Source organism: Anneissia japonica, unplaced genomic scaffold, assembly GCF_011630105.1.
Source record: "Anneissia japonica isolate Jap-2015-1 unplaced genomic scaffold, ASM1163010v1 scaffold287818_len932483_cov186, whole genome shotgun sequence".
Taxonomy (NCBI): domain Eukaryota; kingdom Metazoa; phylum Echinodermata; class Crinoidea; order Comatulida; family Comatulidae; genus Anneissia; species Anneissia japonica.
Window position 1 is genome coordinate 370,187 of NW_022703366.1, and position 16,852 is coordinate 387,038.

Consider the following 16,852-nt stretch of genomic DNA (forward strand, 5'->3'; position numbering starts at 1 on the left):
TAGGTCAGTTTTGGGGATAGATTTATACTCAACCACCATTGCAAACAATGAGTCTGGGTGATCTGCATGGATAGGTGTTTGTAGGTCCAACAAAGAGTCCAACTTGGAACAAATATCAAAAAGTATATATAAATTGTTTCTAAAATTTTAAGTATAAATTACTCAAAAGTTAGGTTTTGGGCTGATACCAATATAAGAATTATACCCAATATGCTAAAGTGCAGCTATTTTAGAAAGAATGAAAGCCTACATTTTTCTGACATTCTACATAACATACAAATAAACTATAGAAACTTCTAGAAAATTTTCCTCAAGATGAATTTTTATGCGGGTTTTGGACTCTAAAATTGTATTAAACAAACCATGATTACTACTAGCATCACTTTGCATCACTACCATTAAAAGCATGCTATGTTGTCATAGTTATACTGCATGGTTTTCTGGGTTAGTCTACCTATTAAATTAGCCCAATTTGGCTTATATTGATAAATTTACAAGAAAGTATAATACATACTCCAAGTATTGAAATACACGCCATCGTGTTGGGATTCAATATTTCGACATTAATTATGTCATCATCAGGAATGAAAAAATTATCCATATTAGCAAGCTTATAATATATGCACTAGTACCAAAAGTGTTTAACCAATCAAAACATTACCTCTAGTAGGTGACATAGCTTCTTTAAACAATAGGATAGACCAGTTGCGAGAGCTGTGAATAATGTTAGTACTAGAAAATATTAAACCTAATTTATTACTTACATTACAGACGACATTATCATTTTCAAGTATCCCTCGGCGATCTAATTCTTATCCTATTGTTTAAAGAAGCGTTCGCTATACGTAGACAGAATTGTTTTAATAGTTTTCATGTTCCTGTATAAAATCACAATCTAATCCCTCGGCGATCTAATTCTTAGGGACTATAAAAAGTGTTTTGAAGAGGCATGACCAATGTTTTCAATTGTTTTTCAATTTCCATTGCATCTTGTATCCATTGGCAAAAGGTGCGTAACAGTGCAACATTAATAATTTGTGTTATCTAATGCAATAGAGGAGATTCACTTTCCCTGTTGATACGGTACCATCACGCACCTTTTGCCAATGGATACAAGATGCAATGGAAATTGAAAAACAATTGAAAACATTGGTCATGCCTCTTCAAAACACTTTTTATAGTCCCTAAGAATTAGATCGCCGAGGGATTAGATTGTGATTTTATACAGGAACATGAAAACTATTAAAACAATTCTGAACGTTTTCTAGAAATACAGTTGTAGGCATATCTGCATATTTTTTCGGTCTAAATATAAATGAACATTTATACACAAGTATTTCAAGCTAATTTATGTGCCTATCTTACGCATTGCATAGTAATTGTAGTAATGTTTTTGAGTATCTATTATAAAAAAAATCTAAAATTAAAGGCCCAATTAAAGACAACCTTTCTGCAACCCCAAATTAAAACACTGAGCTTGTGGTAATTAATTGGAGGGAGACCTGCAGATTTATTAGTGCTCACAAAAATGATATCTATGATCAGAGTTGTGTATCCAAGATTTTGAAAAGGGGGTTGCTGAATAAAAATATTACCTCGCTGAACGTTACACAAGGCAAGCAACTAGAACGGAGCATATCGAAGAGGCTACGACTACACCATACATTAATGTTAACGTCTTACTCTGCCTTTTATTTCAATTAATTTACAATTTATATTTGTTTCAGCTTTAAACAAAAAGGTGGTTGCTCAGTTATGAAAATGATATACACAATACTCATATGCTGGTATTCATATGCCTATCTTACGGAATACATCATAATTATGTGTCTAAAATAGTTCTAAGTATTTATTATAAACGATAGTATTAAAAGTAATATATAGGCCTATGATGATATAAATACAATTTATCTATACTTCAAAAATTAAACAAAACCATGATTACTAAGCATGTTTTTTGCATCACTACCATTAAAGGTATGTTATATTGTCATAGTTACAGCATGGTCTTGGTTAGTCTACCTATTTACTAACCCAATTTGCTTTATATTCATAAATTTACATTTACACAACCTATTCGTTAATGTGTGCAAACCTATTCGTGATGTGTCCCCACACTTGCAATATACCTTTTTGCTAAGCCCCGCCCCGTGGATGTTGTTACTATGGTCACACGCGCCTATTCCAGGCCCTATTCTGGTTGGTCATTTTGTTAAGTTTGGATCCGGAAGGTTCATTTATCACTGAATTTTATGCAAGGCATAAAACTGACACTGACAGAGCATATCGATAGCTATGACTATACCATATATTTTATATTTTATTTTTTGAACTCGAGAAAACCCCTTGGTTACGCCATTGATGATAATGATATACACAAATACTTTTGTGTTGGTATTTATATGCCTGTCTTACGGAATAGGCGTACATGATAATTATGGGTCTATATTATATATGATGGTATTAAATGTAATATACAGATGATATTGAAATTCATCTATAATTCCATAACAGTCATATTAATTATTCATGTTGAAATTGCCATTTATTTCCATTAATTTACTATTATTTTTCACGTTTGAACATAAAGGTAGGGGAGGGGGTGCTAAGGTACCCTGAAACCCCCCTGGTTACACCATTGATGGGAACGATTCACAAAAATACTCTTTTGCTGGTATTTATATGCCTATCTTACGGAATACATGATAATTATGAGTATAAAACAGTTCTGAGTATTTATTGTAAATGATAGTATTAAAGTAATATATATGATGTACTGAAATACAATTTATCTTTAATTCCATAACAGTAATATCAATGATTTATTTTAGGATCTAGGCCTATGATTACTAGAACCTTGAATCGGAATTAAAGGAAGCGTTGGTTTGTTGTGTAAATTCACTTGAGCCGATATTACTCATCTCTCCCCCACTGTTCACCGTGTACTCGGAACGTGTATGAAGACTCGGGAAAAACTTCGGTTTCCGAATTCCGCACTTCTTGAACCATGCCTTCCACACGTCTTTGCATTCTTTGCGCATAAAGCAGAACAACACAAAGATTGCCACGCCTTGAAATGTGTTGAAGATGCAGAACAAAACCAAAAACACCAACTGACCATCGTGATCAAAAGACAGAAACCCGAAGATCCAGGTGAGCCCCAGCAAGCATGAAATAGCCACTGCGTTGATAAACCGCTCTCTAATCTCTTTGTGTGAATGATCAACAATTTTTCCTTGGGTGTTTTTGAATATCTTTCTGACAACCAAACCAAAAACAACGCAGTTTCCAAAGATAATAACACTTACTGGCACAACAATTCCTCCGATTAGGGCACCCTTCTCAGTACTGTTGATGTAACAACTAAATGAAATAATATTAATATTATATATAATGATTATTAAGTAACCAGCTTATAGTTATAATAATAAATTGTACATGAAGTATTATAATATCATTATTTTATTACAATAGTATTTATATTATCTTGCAAATTCTATTATAGTAGGCCTGGTTATAAGTAATGAATGACACCTATAATAATATAAGAAAAAAAAATTTGTATTAAAGTTTGGTCATTACTTACTATTTATCGTTATTGTAGAAATCTTTATCAACAGACAGCATAATGATAATTGGAATCCACGGTAAGCCTGTGTTAAAAAATAGTATTGTTTCTCACTTTTTCTTAAAAATTCACATCAGTCGCTATCTCAATACTTGAGACCACCATTAGAACTTTGAGTCTCTAATTAAGGAGTATGCGTTGTGTTAAAAGACTAAAGATTGGTAGGTACTTTGAAAAAGTGGTCTCGAATTTGACTGTAAAGTAAATAAAGTGCTGCAATGTATGTATGTATATCATAATTAGAGTTTACCCTCCAATTCGAGACCAGTCAAATTCGAGACCACTTTTTCAATGGTAAATGGTATTTAGTTTCGTCCGCGTTGTTTTATTTTACGTTACTCATTTTTCCCGGTTTTCTTCTGTTATATGTATTCCATCGCTACAATTTATTTAGTATTAGTAAAAATACAGAAAAAAAGCGAAATTCACTCTGATCTTCCTGAAATAGCGATATATAAGTGCAAAAGCTATAGGGCCTAATGTATATTTAATTGCGATATAGTTAGTAATGGACTCTTCCAAATTTCTCGACTGGTTTGTTGTAACGTACTGGTCTATAAGCAGTCAAACGTCGATAATACCAGGCAAATGTGAGCTGGGAACCGTTAAACTACTCAGTTATTTAGCTAATGAATTCTTTTGTTTTATAAAATAAATTGAAAACTTAATTGGATAAAAAACCTCACCCCATGCAAGTGCTAACGAGAATTTCATGAACCTCGAAGTTGGCTGATTGAAAACGGCAATAATTAGGTAGTATATATTGGCCGCTTCCACGGCCGTCCATGCAATCGTCGTCAGTAAAAAGTAGTGAAGAAACACGGCAACAGTAATACATCCTTTGCTTCCCTTTCGAGCAGTATCGACACCAAATATAAAAACGATGTAGAGAAACAACATCGACAAACACAGGTTAACCATTATTTGTTGAGGTTGACGGCCTCGAATCGATCTAAATTCAATAATAAGATTAACGTTTTAATAGTTAAAACACATTTTATTTCTTTGCAATAAAATGATTGCCATTATGTGATAACACTATTAGATATTATGTGATATAAAAATCATAAATAATAACACCATTATTTAATATATATTTAATCGTGTCTAACACTTGCCAATAAACAAGATGCAAATACTATTGTGCTCATTTTATTACATTCCACTATTAAAAAACTCCATAATATGCAATACTCTGTAATTTAAGCGTAATGGTGCTCTATTACTCTAGTATTCACATGGTGCATTATACGGTGTGCAGTAAATTAAATATTAAATAAATTAAATTGAAATAGGCCTATTGTTTTCAAGCAACAAATAAATTCTTGATTTTTTTTTTCTTTCCCATTTTCAATGATATACAGTATAATATTCTCCAGTTTCGATATCAGATTGTCCAACCTAATTAAATTAAGTATGAATAGAATTAAAGTGACGCTAAATTTCAACCTAAACAGGAAAGGCCAGTAAATACAGCATTTTACTTACTTGCTACCAAGAACGGTTACTATAGTAATGATGAGACCGATGATTGACATGCTACAACCAATGTAAGTGACAATGCTCAAAAATGAAGATTCATTAGAATTTGGAAACTGTAAATGAAATGTATTTTGTAAACTATTTTTAACAGAATTAAACAGAAAATAGGTAAATTAAATTGGAATGGAACAGCCAAAAATAGGGTATTCGATATTAAATATATTAATGTTTAATGATATTCATTGTAATCCCTAATTAAAATGTTTAGGCATATCTAGATCTCAAAGTACTCATATAAATATGGTTGCTCGTTGCTAGCTAATAAATGATGGATTAGAACCTCACCCAGTTCTGATATGAAAGGCCTGGGTGCGATAAGATTTCCATTTCGTACGCATTAAATTATTGGGCAATGGTAAATGGAATTTAGTTTCATCTGCGTTGTTTTATTTTATGTTACTCATTTTTCCCGGTTTTCTTCTGTTATATGTATTCCATCGCTACAATCTATTTAGTATTAGTAAAAATACAGAAAAAAAGCGAAATTCGCTCTGATCTTCTTGAAATAGGATATATAAGTGCAAAAGCTATAATGTATTTAATTTGGATATAGTTAGTAATGGACTATAAGCAGTGAAACGTCGATAATAGCAGAGAAAGGTGATCTGGGAACCATTAAACTACCTTACTCAATTTAGCTAATGACTTCTCTGGTTATATTAAATAAATTGAAAACTTAATTGGATAAAAAACCTCACCCCATGCAAGTGCTAACGAGAATTTCATGAACCTCGAAGTTGGCTGGTTGAATACGGCAATAATTAGGTAGTATATATTGGCCGCTTCCACGGCCGTCCATGCAATCGTCGTCAGTAAAAAGTAGTGAAGAAGCACGGCAACAGTGATACATCCTTTGCTTCCATGTCGAGCAGTATCGACACCAAATATAAAAACGATGTAGAGAAACAACATCGACAAACACAGGTTAACCATTATTTGTTGAGGTTGACGGCCTCGAATCGATCTAATTTAAATAATGAGATAACGTTTTAATAGTTAAAACACATTTTATTTCTTTGCAATAAAATGATTGCCATTAATGTGATAACACTATTAGATATTATGTGATATAAAAATCATAAATAATAACACCCATTATTTAATATACATTTAATCGCGTCTAACACTTGCCAATAAACAAGATGCAAATATTATTGTGCTCATTTTATTACATTCCACTATTAAAAAACTCCTTAATATGCAATACTCTGTAATTTAAGCGTAATGGTGCTCTATTACTCTAGTATTCACATGGTGCATTATACGGTGTGCAGTAAATAAAATATTGAATAAATTAAATTGAAATAGGCCTATTGTTTTCAAGCAAAAAATAAATTCTTGATTTTTTTTTTCTTTCCCAATATCAATGATATACAGTATAATATTCTCCAGTTTCGATATCAGATTGTCCAACCTAATTAAATTAAGTATGAATAGAATTAAAGTGACGCTAAATTTCAACCTAAACAGGAAAGGCCAGTAAATACAGCATTTTACTTACTTGCTACCAAGAACGGTTACTATAGTAATGATGAGACCGATGATTGACATGCTACAACCAATGTAAGTGACAATGCTCAAAAATGAAGATTCATTAGAATTTGGAAACTGTAAATGAAATGTATTTTGTAAAATACTTTAAACAGAATTAAACAGAAAATAGGTAAATTAAATTGGAATGGAACAGCCAAAAATAGGGTATTCGATATTAAATATATTAATGTTTAATGATATTCATTGTAATCCCTAATTAAAATGTTTAGGCATATCTAGATCTCAAAGTGCTCATATAAATATGATTGCTCGTTGCTAGCTAATAAATAATGGATTATTCCTAATCACAAAATACGACAGCCTGTTTGATTAAGCTGTAATGTTTACATTATTGACATAAATTTAGGCGTCAGATCACGTCATGAACAAAAAAGCATATTACTAACAAAATGTATTTATACACTTACAATTAGGACTGCAAAGTTTGTCAAGTGGGTACATTCGCAAGTTATCTGTTGGTTTTTAGATACGCCAGCAAGTTTGCAGCCTTCAAAAGACCAATTGCCAAATTCATTCAGAGTTGCATTCCAGAAAGCACACTTGTACTCATTGGAGGACGAATTCTAGTTATTGAATAATTCATATCAAAATATTGTTTTAAAAATTATTATTTTGGATAGAAATAAAATGATTATAAATAATTGTGTACTGCCTACCATTTTTATTGTTATTTCAATTACACACAGTACAGGTCTTCCTCCAGTTGGAGACCACATTTGGGACTGGGTTTTTACGGTGTTTAGCCACTTTGGTCATTAATTAGAAAAAAAATCTTATAAAAATGAAAGACAGTTTCTCTATTGGGGCTTAAAAATGGAGGGGTCTTTAATTTAAGGGAGACCTGTATAAGCAAGTATTATACATTTTTATGTGTAGAGTAAATGGTATAAACTGTGTTCCAAAAAACAAAAAAAATACACGAATATTTTTTTCAATAATTATTAACATGTCAATGAATGAACATGTGAATCTTTAATCATGCCCCACATTCCTTGATCCTCATATATAATTATCACATTATGTACACACGTAAACAGAATATCGAATGTACATGAACTTTGAACACAAAAGTTAACACATACTGTAGGTGGCATTTTAACATTTTTTTTACCGTAATTAATTAATTTTTCATTGTTTGTAAAAGTTTTAAATGATAAATATCTCGACTAGAAGAGTAAAGTCATTACAATACATCGTTAAAGTAAAAATAGGAAGCGATGGTTTCTGATATTGATTTAACTAGTAGTCTAAACATTAATTTGTATACAAGGCAGAAACACCAAAAATATGAAAAAATGCCGAATGTAGTCAATATGTTTATAGAAAACCCTTATTTATTGAAATACTGAACAATTGTTTGATTATTGTAAATCACAGGTGGGCAAAGTGCGGCCCGTCAGCAATTTTTTGCGGCCCGCGACAATGAATTCAAGACCCTATGTTTGCGGCCCGCTAATCAAAATTAGCTAGAAAACACCTTGATTGTTTATGGCCCGACACCAATCTTATGTAAAAAGTAACATTAACTGAGAATAAAGTGATGTAAATGCAGTACTTGGAGGTTTTTGGAAGCTCACAGGAAACATCAAAGTTTGGGTGCGGCCCTCGGTGTTAAATCAAAAATTCAATTTGGCCCTTGGACCGATTTTTATGCCCACCCCTGTTCTAAATGCATTATTAATTTTTCTTTACCTAAAAACAAGCCTGTATACATAATGAATATTTCATTAAATATTTCAACATATAACTTGCATTACCTCTGGTGCAGTGAATGTCAGCTCAACTGGATCTTCAAATACCGATGGTAGAGCATCTTTTGTGTACACAGTTGCAGCTAAAACGGTCCCTGTTGTGTTTCTGCCGCTCTTACTTTTAACACGAAACAACTTGTCGGTTTTATAAATAACAAAGCTTATATTCACGTCTTTGCCTAAACAAACCCAACATAATGCAACGTCATTCGTAAATTAATGAATTGTAAAAAGGAAGGACCACATTGGAATTAAGCTGTCTTCAGCTTCATGGGTTATCCTTGTATTTTGTCATGGTTAATTTTGAGTACCCAATAAAACAAACAACAAACAAAAGAAATATCTCTTTATTAACTTATTTTTCCTTCAACGGCGTATTTTGTCACTTACAAGAAGGAAGTGATGATTTATAAAATTGAAGTCACACTACGATGTAGTCATATAAAATTTACCGTACTTTAGGTCGAGGTGTACGTAGACTGGCTCGTACCGTCTAACTCTTCGTTTCTGAGCTACCGGAAACTGGTACCAACTATTCTTGGCTGTCCACAGCAATTCATTTTTTATACAATACAATAATGATTGAAATACATTATTCAAAAATTAAACCAAACTACTAAACTTCTGTTCCGCGTATATTACGAGCATGTTATACAGTATTATCAAATACCCCAATTAATATTACATTTTTGATTTGGCATGCAATTGTGAACAAATATATGTAACTGTTGTTTTGGTTTATCAAGAAGAATTTTCTATAAGGTACTTGCCTTTAGAAATCTGTAAGATGCTTTTTGGTAAAGCTATTGAAAATGCCACATTTTCACTGCATTTACTACCAGCACATACACGGGTATCTGTACTATTTTCAGCAACGACGAATTTTAAGCTACTCTCAATTGCATTTGAGTGAAGATTTAGCGTTTGCACCGCGATGTTTTCTTCGACTTGCGTGTAATTCATACCAGAATTTGCAATCACACCCACCTGTCCTTCAAACGAATTGAGTATACTAGCGGTTGTCTGAGGCGGTACCTTTAGGTCTGTGGTTCCAACAACCTCATCGACAATACTAACAACAGCGTCTGTAACCTGTTAAAAGTAGCTCTGTATATTATACTTCCATACATAGCTTTATTTACATTTTTATTACAGTATTTACCGTCTTATCAAAAGCTCTGTGTTTTGTTATTCAGGATGGAAAACTATATTCAAACTTTAGCTCTTTCTGGAGACTTTGAATTGTTACAGTAACTTTGATAGATATTTTTTTAGACTTGAATCACCTGAAGTTTGATTATGAAAGCACACTAATATAATATATAGCTCTATTAGAGATTTCAATAGTTTTACACAAGATTATCATTAACATTGTACTATATAGTCTATATATAATATGTTATTTACTAAAAGACTTTTCGCTTATAAAACACAAGCATCATACGTTTTCATTAGTTGAACCCAAACTTGTGATATTTTCTAAAGCCACAGACGTAACTACCACATCTACCGGCTCCAACACGTCAACCTCCTCTAAATACTGGTCCAACTCTTGACTTACATCTTCCACGTTTTCTTCGGTCACCTCCTTAAAAAAGAACAATTCATAAAACTTGATTATGATATTTTTGTAAAACCGTTCTCAAAATTGGTTAGTTGATATATTTGTAAAATGCATATCGCAATATCGTCTCTGTGCACCGAAAAACCACAGCCTAAGTGCACGAAAAAAAAAAGAATGCAATACCAAAGAAAATGGGCAAAGTTCAGAATTAAAATTAATAGAAAAGATGGGACTTGAGCTGAAGACAGAGGTGAAGGTAATTGCGGTCACCATGGCAACAAAGAAGAAACGATTTCCACAAGTTTTAAGGTGACCAATAGGACAGTTAGGAATGGTGTTGTAGATGAGGAAGATCTCAGTGGGTAAATTAGAACGTAGTGGAATTACATTGGGCATATAAGAGGATGAATTATGGAGTGACTTGTGTACAAGAAACAACATGTTGAAGTTGATTTACAGATGAATGGGTAATCATTGGAGACGATGCAGAGTGGGAAATATATGCTCATGCTTAATAATAATAATAATAATAATAACGAAAGCGTCGGTTCATACGCATGCGCATTCACATTTCTCTCGGGTTTTTGCAAAACGAAATGCGCAACCAATCAGAGCTCAGGAAGCGAACCGACGCTTTGATTCGCGCTAATAAATTCGCCTAGTGGAAAACCGGCCTTATAAGTGAGAGCAATGAGTCTGACTTCTACATTTAACTGCAGCTGTAATTTTTCCAGCAGTTTCCAGGGCAACACATAAAGAACACGTACGATGCTTAGTATGGCAGCTCCAATTTGTTTTTCCCTATTTGATGTAATTCATTTAATATGTCACTTAACCAAAGAATTGTTCCTCATGAATGGAAATTAGCTAACGTTATTTCTTGACTGGATGAAAGCTATTAATCGAGCTATTAAACCTTCATTCATTTTACTGCTGTGGATGTCATCCTTTTTTTTCATAACGGCAGCTTAGGGTTATAGCTAGGTGGACTCCATTTGATTCTGAAATTCCACCAAGGGTCTATTCTTGGCCTTCCTCTCTTTACAGTATTAAAACTTGTTTTTGGTCTTCCGATATTTATTTCATCTCAATATGAATACAATTCGGTGCTATGTCCATTTCGATTGGCTGGTCAATAAGATTAAAAAGTTGATTTTAATTCAAGTACTTGACAAGCGCTGCAAAAGAAGAGGGGGGAGGGGTCGAGACTAGTCTGAAACAGTCCCTAACAAAATGAGGCATTACTCAAAAGCCGAAGGACTGATGATGTGGAGAGAATACTCCTGATAAGCATAGCCTTACTACCAATATCATCGGATTTTCTTATTTATTAAAGATTATGCACGTACCTACCTGTCTCATGTTCCAACACCCTATACATGCCTAGTTCATCAAAGTGCAAAATAATGTTTAAGTGCATGAGTATACATTATGGATCTGATAGTTATTACATCATAATTATTTATTTAGAAAGCAAAAGTTTATGCTATAAGCTTTGAACATTCTTGGTAATATGTTGGGTAGAATGAATAGTTAATAGTGTTTCTGTTTTTTAAAGGTTTACCTAAGGTATCGGCACGGTTGAATACGAAAAATGAAATAAGAATTTGTATATCATATCGATTTGACAATAACAATCATACCTGTGTTATATTTTTAATTTTAGTAGCTGTTTCACTCTCTAGAAAAGAAAAATAACCAAAGGTTAGCTTGTATAAGCTCGCCATATAAAGTTATCACATGCTAAATTCTTATATTTTTATAGATTAATCTTCGTTCCTACGTTATCAAACATTTCCATTATCATGACTTTATAAACTTTTACGATTTCAATAAAGTAGTATTATCGATTATCGATTTTCAGACACTGTCGGTTCTTAGGCACGCCGATTTTCGGGCACACTCGATTTTCCGGCAGTCAATTTTCAGAAACACTACACTGTAAAACAGCGTGGAGCATTTAAACACAAAGCTCCACGCAACGTTGTCCCGTTTTTGGTGACACGTTTAAAAGCTAAACGAACGTGTTTTAAGTCCGGCCTAATGTGTTTAGGTTTCTGACGTATTTAGCATTAGATATTCTTAGGTATATTGACATCATAATGTCAAATACCTAAGCACATTTAATGCTAAACACGTCAAGATCCTAAATACATTAAGCTATGTCCAAACACGTTTAGCTTTTAAACGTGTCATCAAAAATGGGACAACATTGCGTGAAGCTTTGTGTTTAAATGCTCCATGCTGTTTTTACAGTGTAGGTTTTCAAGCACTGTCGATTTTCAACTCTGACACTGTCGATTTTCGGTTCTCAGGCATTGTGGATTTTCGAGCACACGATTAATGGTTAATGACGTTATTGTACCATTATATTAATAATACTGTTTTTAAGCTACTCCAGTAGAATTAGTATACCTGCCCCTTTTAACGGCGAGTGTGTCTTGCCTTCTTTTTATTCTATAGATATTCATGAGTGTGGTTTCTACTATTAAAACTCGTTACCTAAACTTGAATAGTGTCCGACAGTGATCTATTTATGTGATTGTAATAATACTGGCGTATAGCTAGCTGTAATTTCATCGTGTGTTTCTCAAGGTTGTTTTTAAATATTTTTAGTTTTTGCATTTCCGTATAATATTGAAAACATTTGCCTATGTTTAGATACTCAGTCTATGTGAAGCCCCGTAAAGTAATGCCAGACAGGATTATAAGGCACAATATTGAAAATTACTACATTACGTTTTAACTGAAAATTAAGAAAGACCTTTGCAATTGAAAAACAAATTATCTAGTAGATGACACAACCAAAGAAGTAAAACGTGAACTGGATATACAGTACGGTAATTGCTAAAATGTTGTGATGATGTAGACATTCCTTATTCATTACACTTAACAACTTTAGTGACTTGAAATTTAGAAAAGTTAACATGGTTATTATGTAGGTCTATTATATATTCTACTATTTAGTGAACATATGCCTTTGTATCACCTGCATTCAGGTAAGTGCTGTGTTCAATATTAACGTAATTCATACTGAATTTTCGCATGTTTTGATTTTGTAGCAACTTTGTTTTATTTTTGTTGATATTTATTGCTCCCATACAACCACAATACAAAATACACATTCAGATTCATACAAAGGATAACTAAAAATGGGAGCAAGATGGGAACTCTATAATTTTGGAAGCTTGTTTCCATAAGGGTTTTCAATTATGATTGCACAGTTGCCTATTTCAAATAACTTCAAATGTATTCCATATAAAAAGTACTCTTTTATCAACATATTGAGATGACATAATGTAATCAATATTATTTTAATACACTGTAACTTGCTTGTATTTTTCTTTTTTTGCAATGGGTTTAATCTACATTCAAGACCTATTAATATTCAGTGGCCACATAAGAATTTGAAATAGTTATTCTTTGTTACACTAACAAGGTAGGTAAATTGTGTATAGAGATTACATGCGACAATGTACGACATGGTAGACGTATGAAGTTTATCTATTTAGTTTTTTGTTTTAACTTTTAAGTAAATTCTACTGCAGACCTATGTACATAGAACCAGAGTTAATGGAAAACTGAAAGCAATGAAAAACAAAAAATAGAGAATATAGGTCAGCAACACCCATAATAGACAAAACAACCAGGTCGATAACATGATAAATTTTGGTTCGGAATGTTAACCTTGGAAATGCGAAATATACCGTATTTGGTTAGGTAGGATAGGAGTATTTTTGGTGTTAAACATAATCAAGCTCAGCGCGTCCAAGGAATTATTTTCAGCGAGGTCCCACTACAATAGTATATGACGACTAAAATGAATGATAGATGTGTCATGCAATGCCGTAGCCAGGATTTTCAAACAGTGCGGGACAATATCAGGGTGGACCCACTTTATATTTTTAGGCTAGATGTAAGAAATCTGGACTCATTTTTTTCAAAAAGTCGACTCATTTTATGCATAAAATTGCAATAATTTGGACCCATTTTAAAAATTTGGACCCATTAGAAAAAGAGTGTGGGACTGTCCCAATAGCTGGCTATGGCATTGGTGTCATGTCATAAGTAATATTTCCAAAATGTGCTCGAAAATTGACAGCTCATCTGTGTCGAAGGAAAATAAAGATTTTGATTTTGTACTGAGCCACAAGAGAAACTGATTAAAGGTGGTATGTATATATACTGTCTCTTATACACATCTAGATGTGTATAAGAGACAGATGTATTACAATAATGTTTTATCAAATGCTATAGTGTAATGGAACTAAATTGAGATGTTTAACAATGCATAAACGCTGTCTCTTATACACATCTAGATGTGTATAAGAGACAGGTATATGGCCTCGTACTGAAAAAATCAAGCAAAAAGCTATATTATCAGCAAAATAATAAAATCATTCTACAGGAACATAAGTAAGATTATTAAGTTAAGATCAAGTACATTTTCGTAATTATTTTTTTAAAACATTATCTCATTTGTGTTCCTGTTGATTCATTTATTATAGTATATATAGTTTTACCAACATATTATATATCTTACTTTCCACTGTTACTAGAAATGAACACGATGCATCATTGTTGACTTCGTCGACAGCTGTGCACACAACGGGAGTGTCGCCGATTGGAAAAACAGAACCAGATTCAGGGTGACACGATACAGTTGGATTACTTGAATAGTTATCCGTCGCCGTTGGTTTTGTGTACTTTACATAAGGCTCCGTCGAAATTATCTCGTCCTCCTGACACACAATTACTGGAAGCTCTGTATCTAATCGAATCAATAAAAATATACTTTTATAAGGGTATAATTTGTATATCAGTAAAACAGCAGTGATTTATTCATCTGGTGTTATACAAACATACGTTTTAAATCATTTTACTATAGATTGATGCTGCACCCGCTTATAACAAAATATCTTTATAAACATGCTTTATGATTTTATCTTCCTACCACATAATATCGCAAGTATAAACAAGTTACAATCCCGGCATAAGCAAAGGAGTTTTTAATATTTAGGATGATCAGCTACAGTTCTAAAATGAAAATAAGCAAAGAAATGCAAGTTTTCAACTCAGATCTTAATGATCTAAATCTTAATGATCCTGAATTTGGCAACACTGGTTACAATTTTACAGTGTGGAACAGCGACTAACCTATGATTACTTGAAAATTGCAGGTAGCATTATTATTAAAGGTATCAGTTACTACGCATGAAACTAGTGTAGTATCGTCGAACAAGCTTCCAGACAAATGGTCACACGTGATATCAACCCCAACTTCATCGGTTCCAATGACGTCGAAATAGACATAACTTGAGGTATTATACGCGTGATCCTCAGGGCAGGCAAAGTTTACTGCGAGAGGAAATGAGTATTTCTGATAAAGCTAAAGCATCATCATATGTTTATAATGTCATCTAAACTAAATTATTTAAATATCTTATAAAGTAAACACATAACATATTGATTAATATAATGTTTTGTTTGGTGTCAGAATAGTTAAAAGGCAAAGACAAGAGCAACTGCAGTTCGCCCTCCAATTCCAGACCACCTTTAGAACCTAAATATTTGGGGTGGTCTCGGGGTTGGTCTCCAATTAGAGGGCTAGCTTTTTGTTAACTGGTTGAAGATAATTATTTGGGTCTTTTGAAAAGTGGTCTCGAATTAGAGGGTTCTCCAATTGGAGGGTGTACTGTGTATATAGGGTGATGTAAAACATTAGCCCTATAGGCATATATCAAAATTAATAAAATCATAAAAGTAACAAATTACAAATAATAGGACTAAAACATCTAGATCTGTAAGAACATATCTGAATAGTTAATGTAGAGAACTACGTGAAACAATATGGACAACAACTTGAAAAACGTATAAATGGAACTACAAAAAGTACATAGTATCAGTCGAAAAGACCTGTGCACAATTTATTCGAACATTTCTCAGAGCATGGACCTATTAATAAGAGGTCCATGCTCAGAGCACTTAAAAATGCTTTATATTTTGAATGTACGTGTTTAAAGAATCGGCTATTTATCACATTTATTAATATCAGTTCGGTTAATGAAATCATGGAGGAGTAAGTTCAGAACTTATTCCTCCATGATGGAATACGACATGATCATACATACAGACATTAACAACAAAAGAACAGTTAGCTGTATTATTGACATGGTCCCTTGCAGTACACGCAACAGTCGTGTCACCAACAGCAAAGTTTGATCCAGAAACAGGAAAACAATCAACCGTCGGTTCAGACAAGTCGTCAAATGCTATTGGCTGGATATAGTTAACCAACGGAATGATTGATGTCACCTGGTCCATACTACAGTTTATCAATGGGTCTTTTTTATCTGCGATATAACATAAAAGATAAAGTGTGCACACATTGTATTGTATTACAGTAATATTTCCTTAAATGCTATGGTGATATATTAAAATTATATATAATCCAGAGGCAACGGAACTAGAGTGAGCAGGTGTTAGGCATTGTTACGAGACGAGAAGTATGGTACAGAAACCAAGGAAAGCCAGCTGATGTTGTACTCAATGTCGGTGCAGAACATATATATTTTTTTAATAGGTGTGGTTTGAAGTGGTGGAATTGTGTGAAGATAGTCGTGTGTAATCTTGCACGACCATCTCCAATTTCTTGTAGAATTTTATTACGGACACAGAGTGTTGGACATGACTGTTGTAGACCACGTATATCACACTTTAAAAGTAGGCGTACATTTTGTACATGTGAGATAGCCGAGCACCAGTAATTCGCAATTAAATATGGTGATTTTAGGTTAACTGCTTGACCATGAT

The 16,852-nt window shown here is 33.1% G+C and overlaps 2 protein-coding genes across 2 annotated transcripts in view; both read right to left on the reverse strand.

Moving 5' to 3' along the window:
* Positions 1-856: 856 nt before the first annotated feature.
* Positions 857-11,781, reverse strand: LOC117104414 (adhesion G-protein coupled receptor G7-like). Its single transcript, XM_033245263.1, has 9 exons — positions 11,683-11,781; positions 9,920-10,063; positions 9,246-9,567; positions 8,482-8,654; positions 7,132-7,287; positions 6,672-6,778; positions 5,869-6,134; positions 3,587-3,653; positions 857-3,363 (listed from the first exon to the last, which is right to left on the reverse strand). Exons 1-9 carry the CDS (start codon positions 11,764-11,766, stop codon positions 2,850-2,852), a joined length of 1,833 nt encoding a protein of 610 aa, XP_033101154.1. The 5' UTR covers positions 11,767-11,781; the 3' UTR covers positions 857-2,849.
* Positions 11,782-14,436: 2,655 nt separating this feature from the next.
* The window catches only part of LOC117104425 (hyalin-like), a 27,118-nt gene continuing 24,702 nt past the window's right edge, over positions 14,437-16,852 (reverse strand). Inside the window, exons 8-11 of the mRNA XM_033245274.1 lie at positions 16,171-16,392; positions 15,197-15,397; positions 14,583-14,810; positions 14,437-14,441 (exon numbers count right to left, since the gene is read on the reverse strand). Of these exons, the coding sequence (XP_033101165.1) occupies positions 14,437-14,441; positions 14,583-14,810; positions 15,197-15,397; positions 16,171-16,392 (656 nt within the window). The remainder of the gene's footprint in view (positions 14,442-14,582; positions 14,811-15,196; positions 15,398-16,170; positions 16,393-16,852) is intronic.

Coding starts and splice junctions, on each gene's coding strand:
- LOC117104414 (XM_033245263.1), bottom strand. CDS start 11,766: ATGGCGAGCTTATACAAGCTAACCTTTGGTTATTTTTCTTTTCTAGAG. Junction 10,064..11,682: donor AAATTAAAAATATAACACAG/GTATGATTGTTA, acceptor TTCTTTTTTAAG/GAGGTGACCGAAGAAAACGT. Junction 7,288..8,481: donor TGACATTCACTGCACCAGAG/GTAATGCAAGTT, acceptor TTCAATAACTAG/AATTCGTCCTCCAATGAGTA.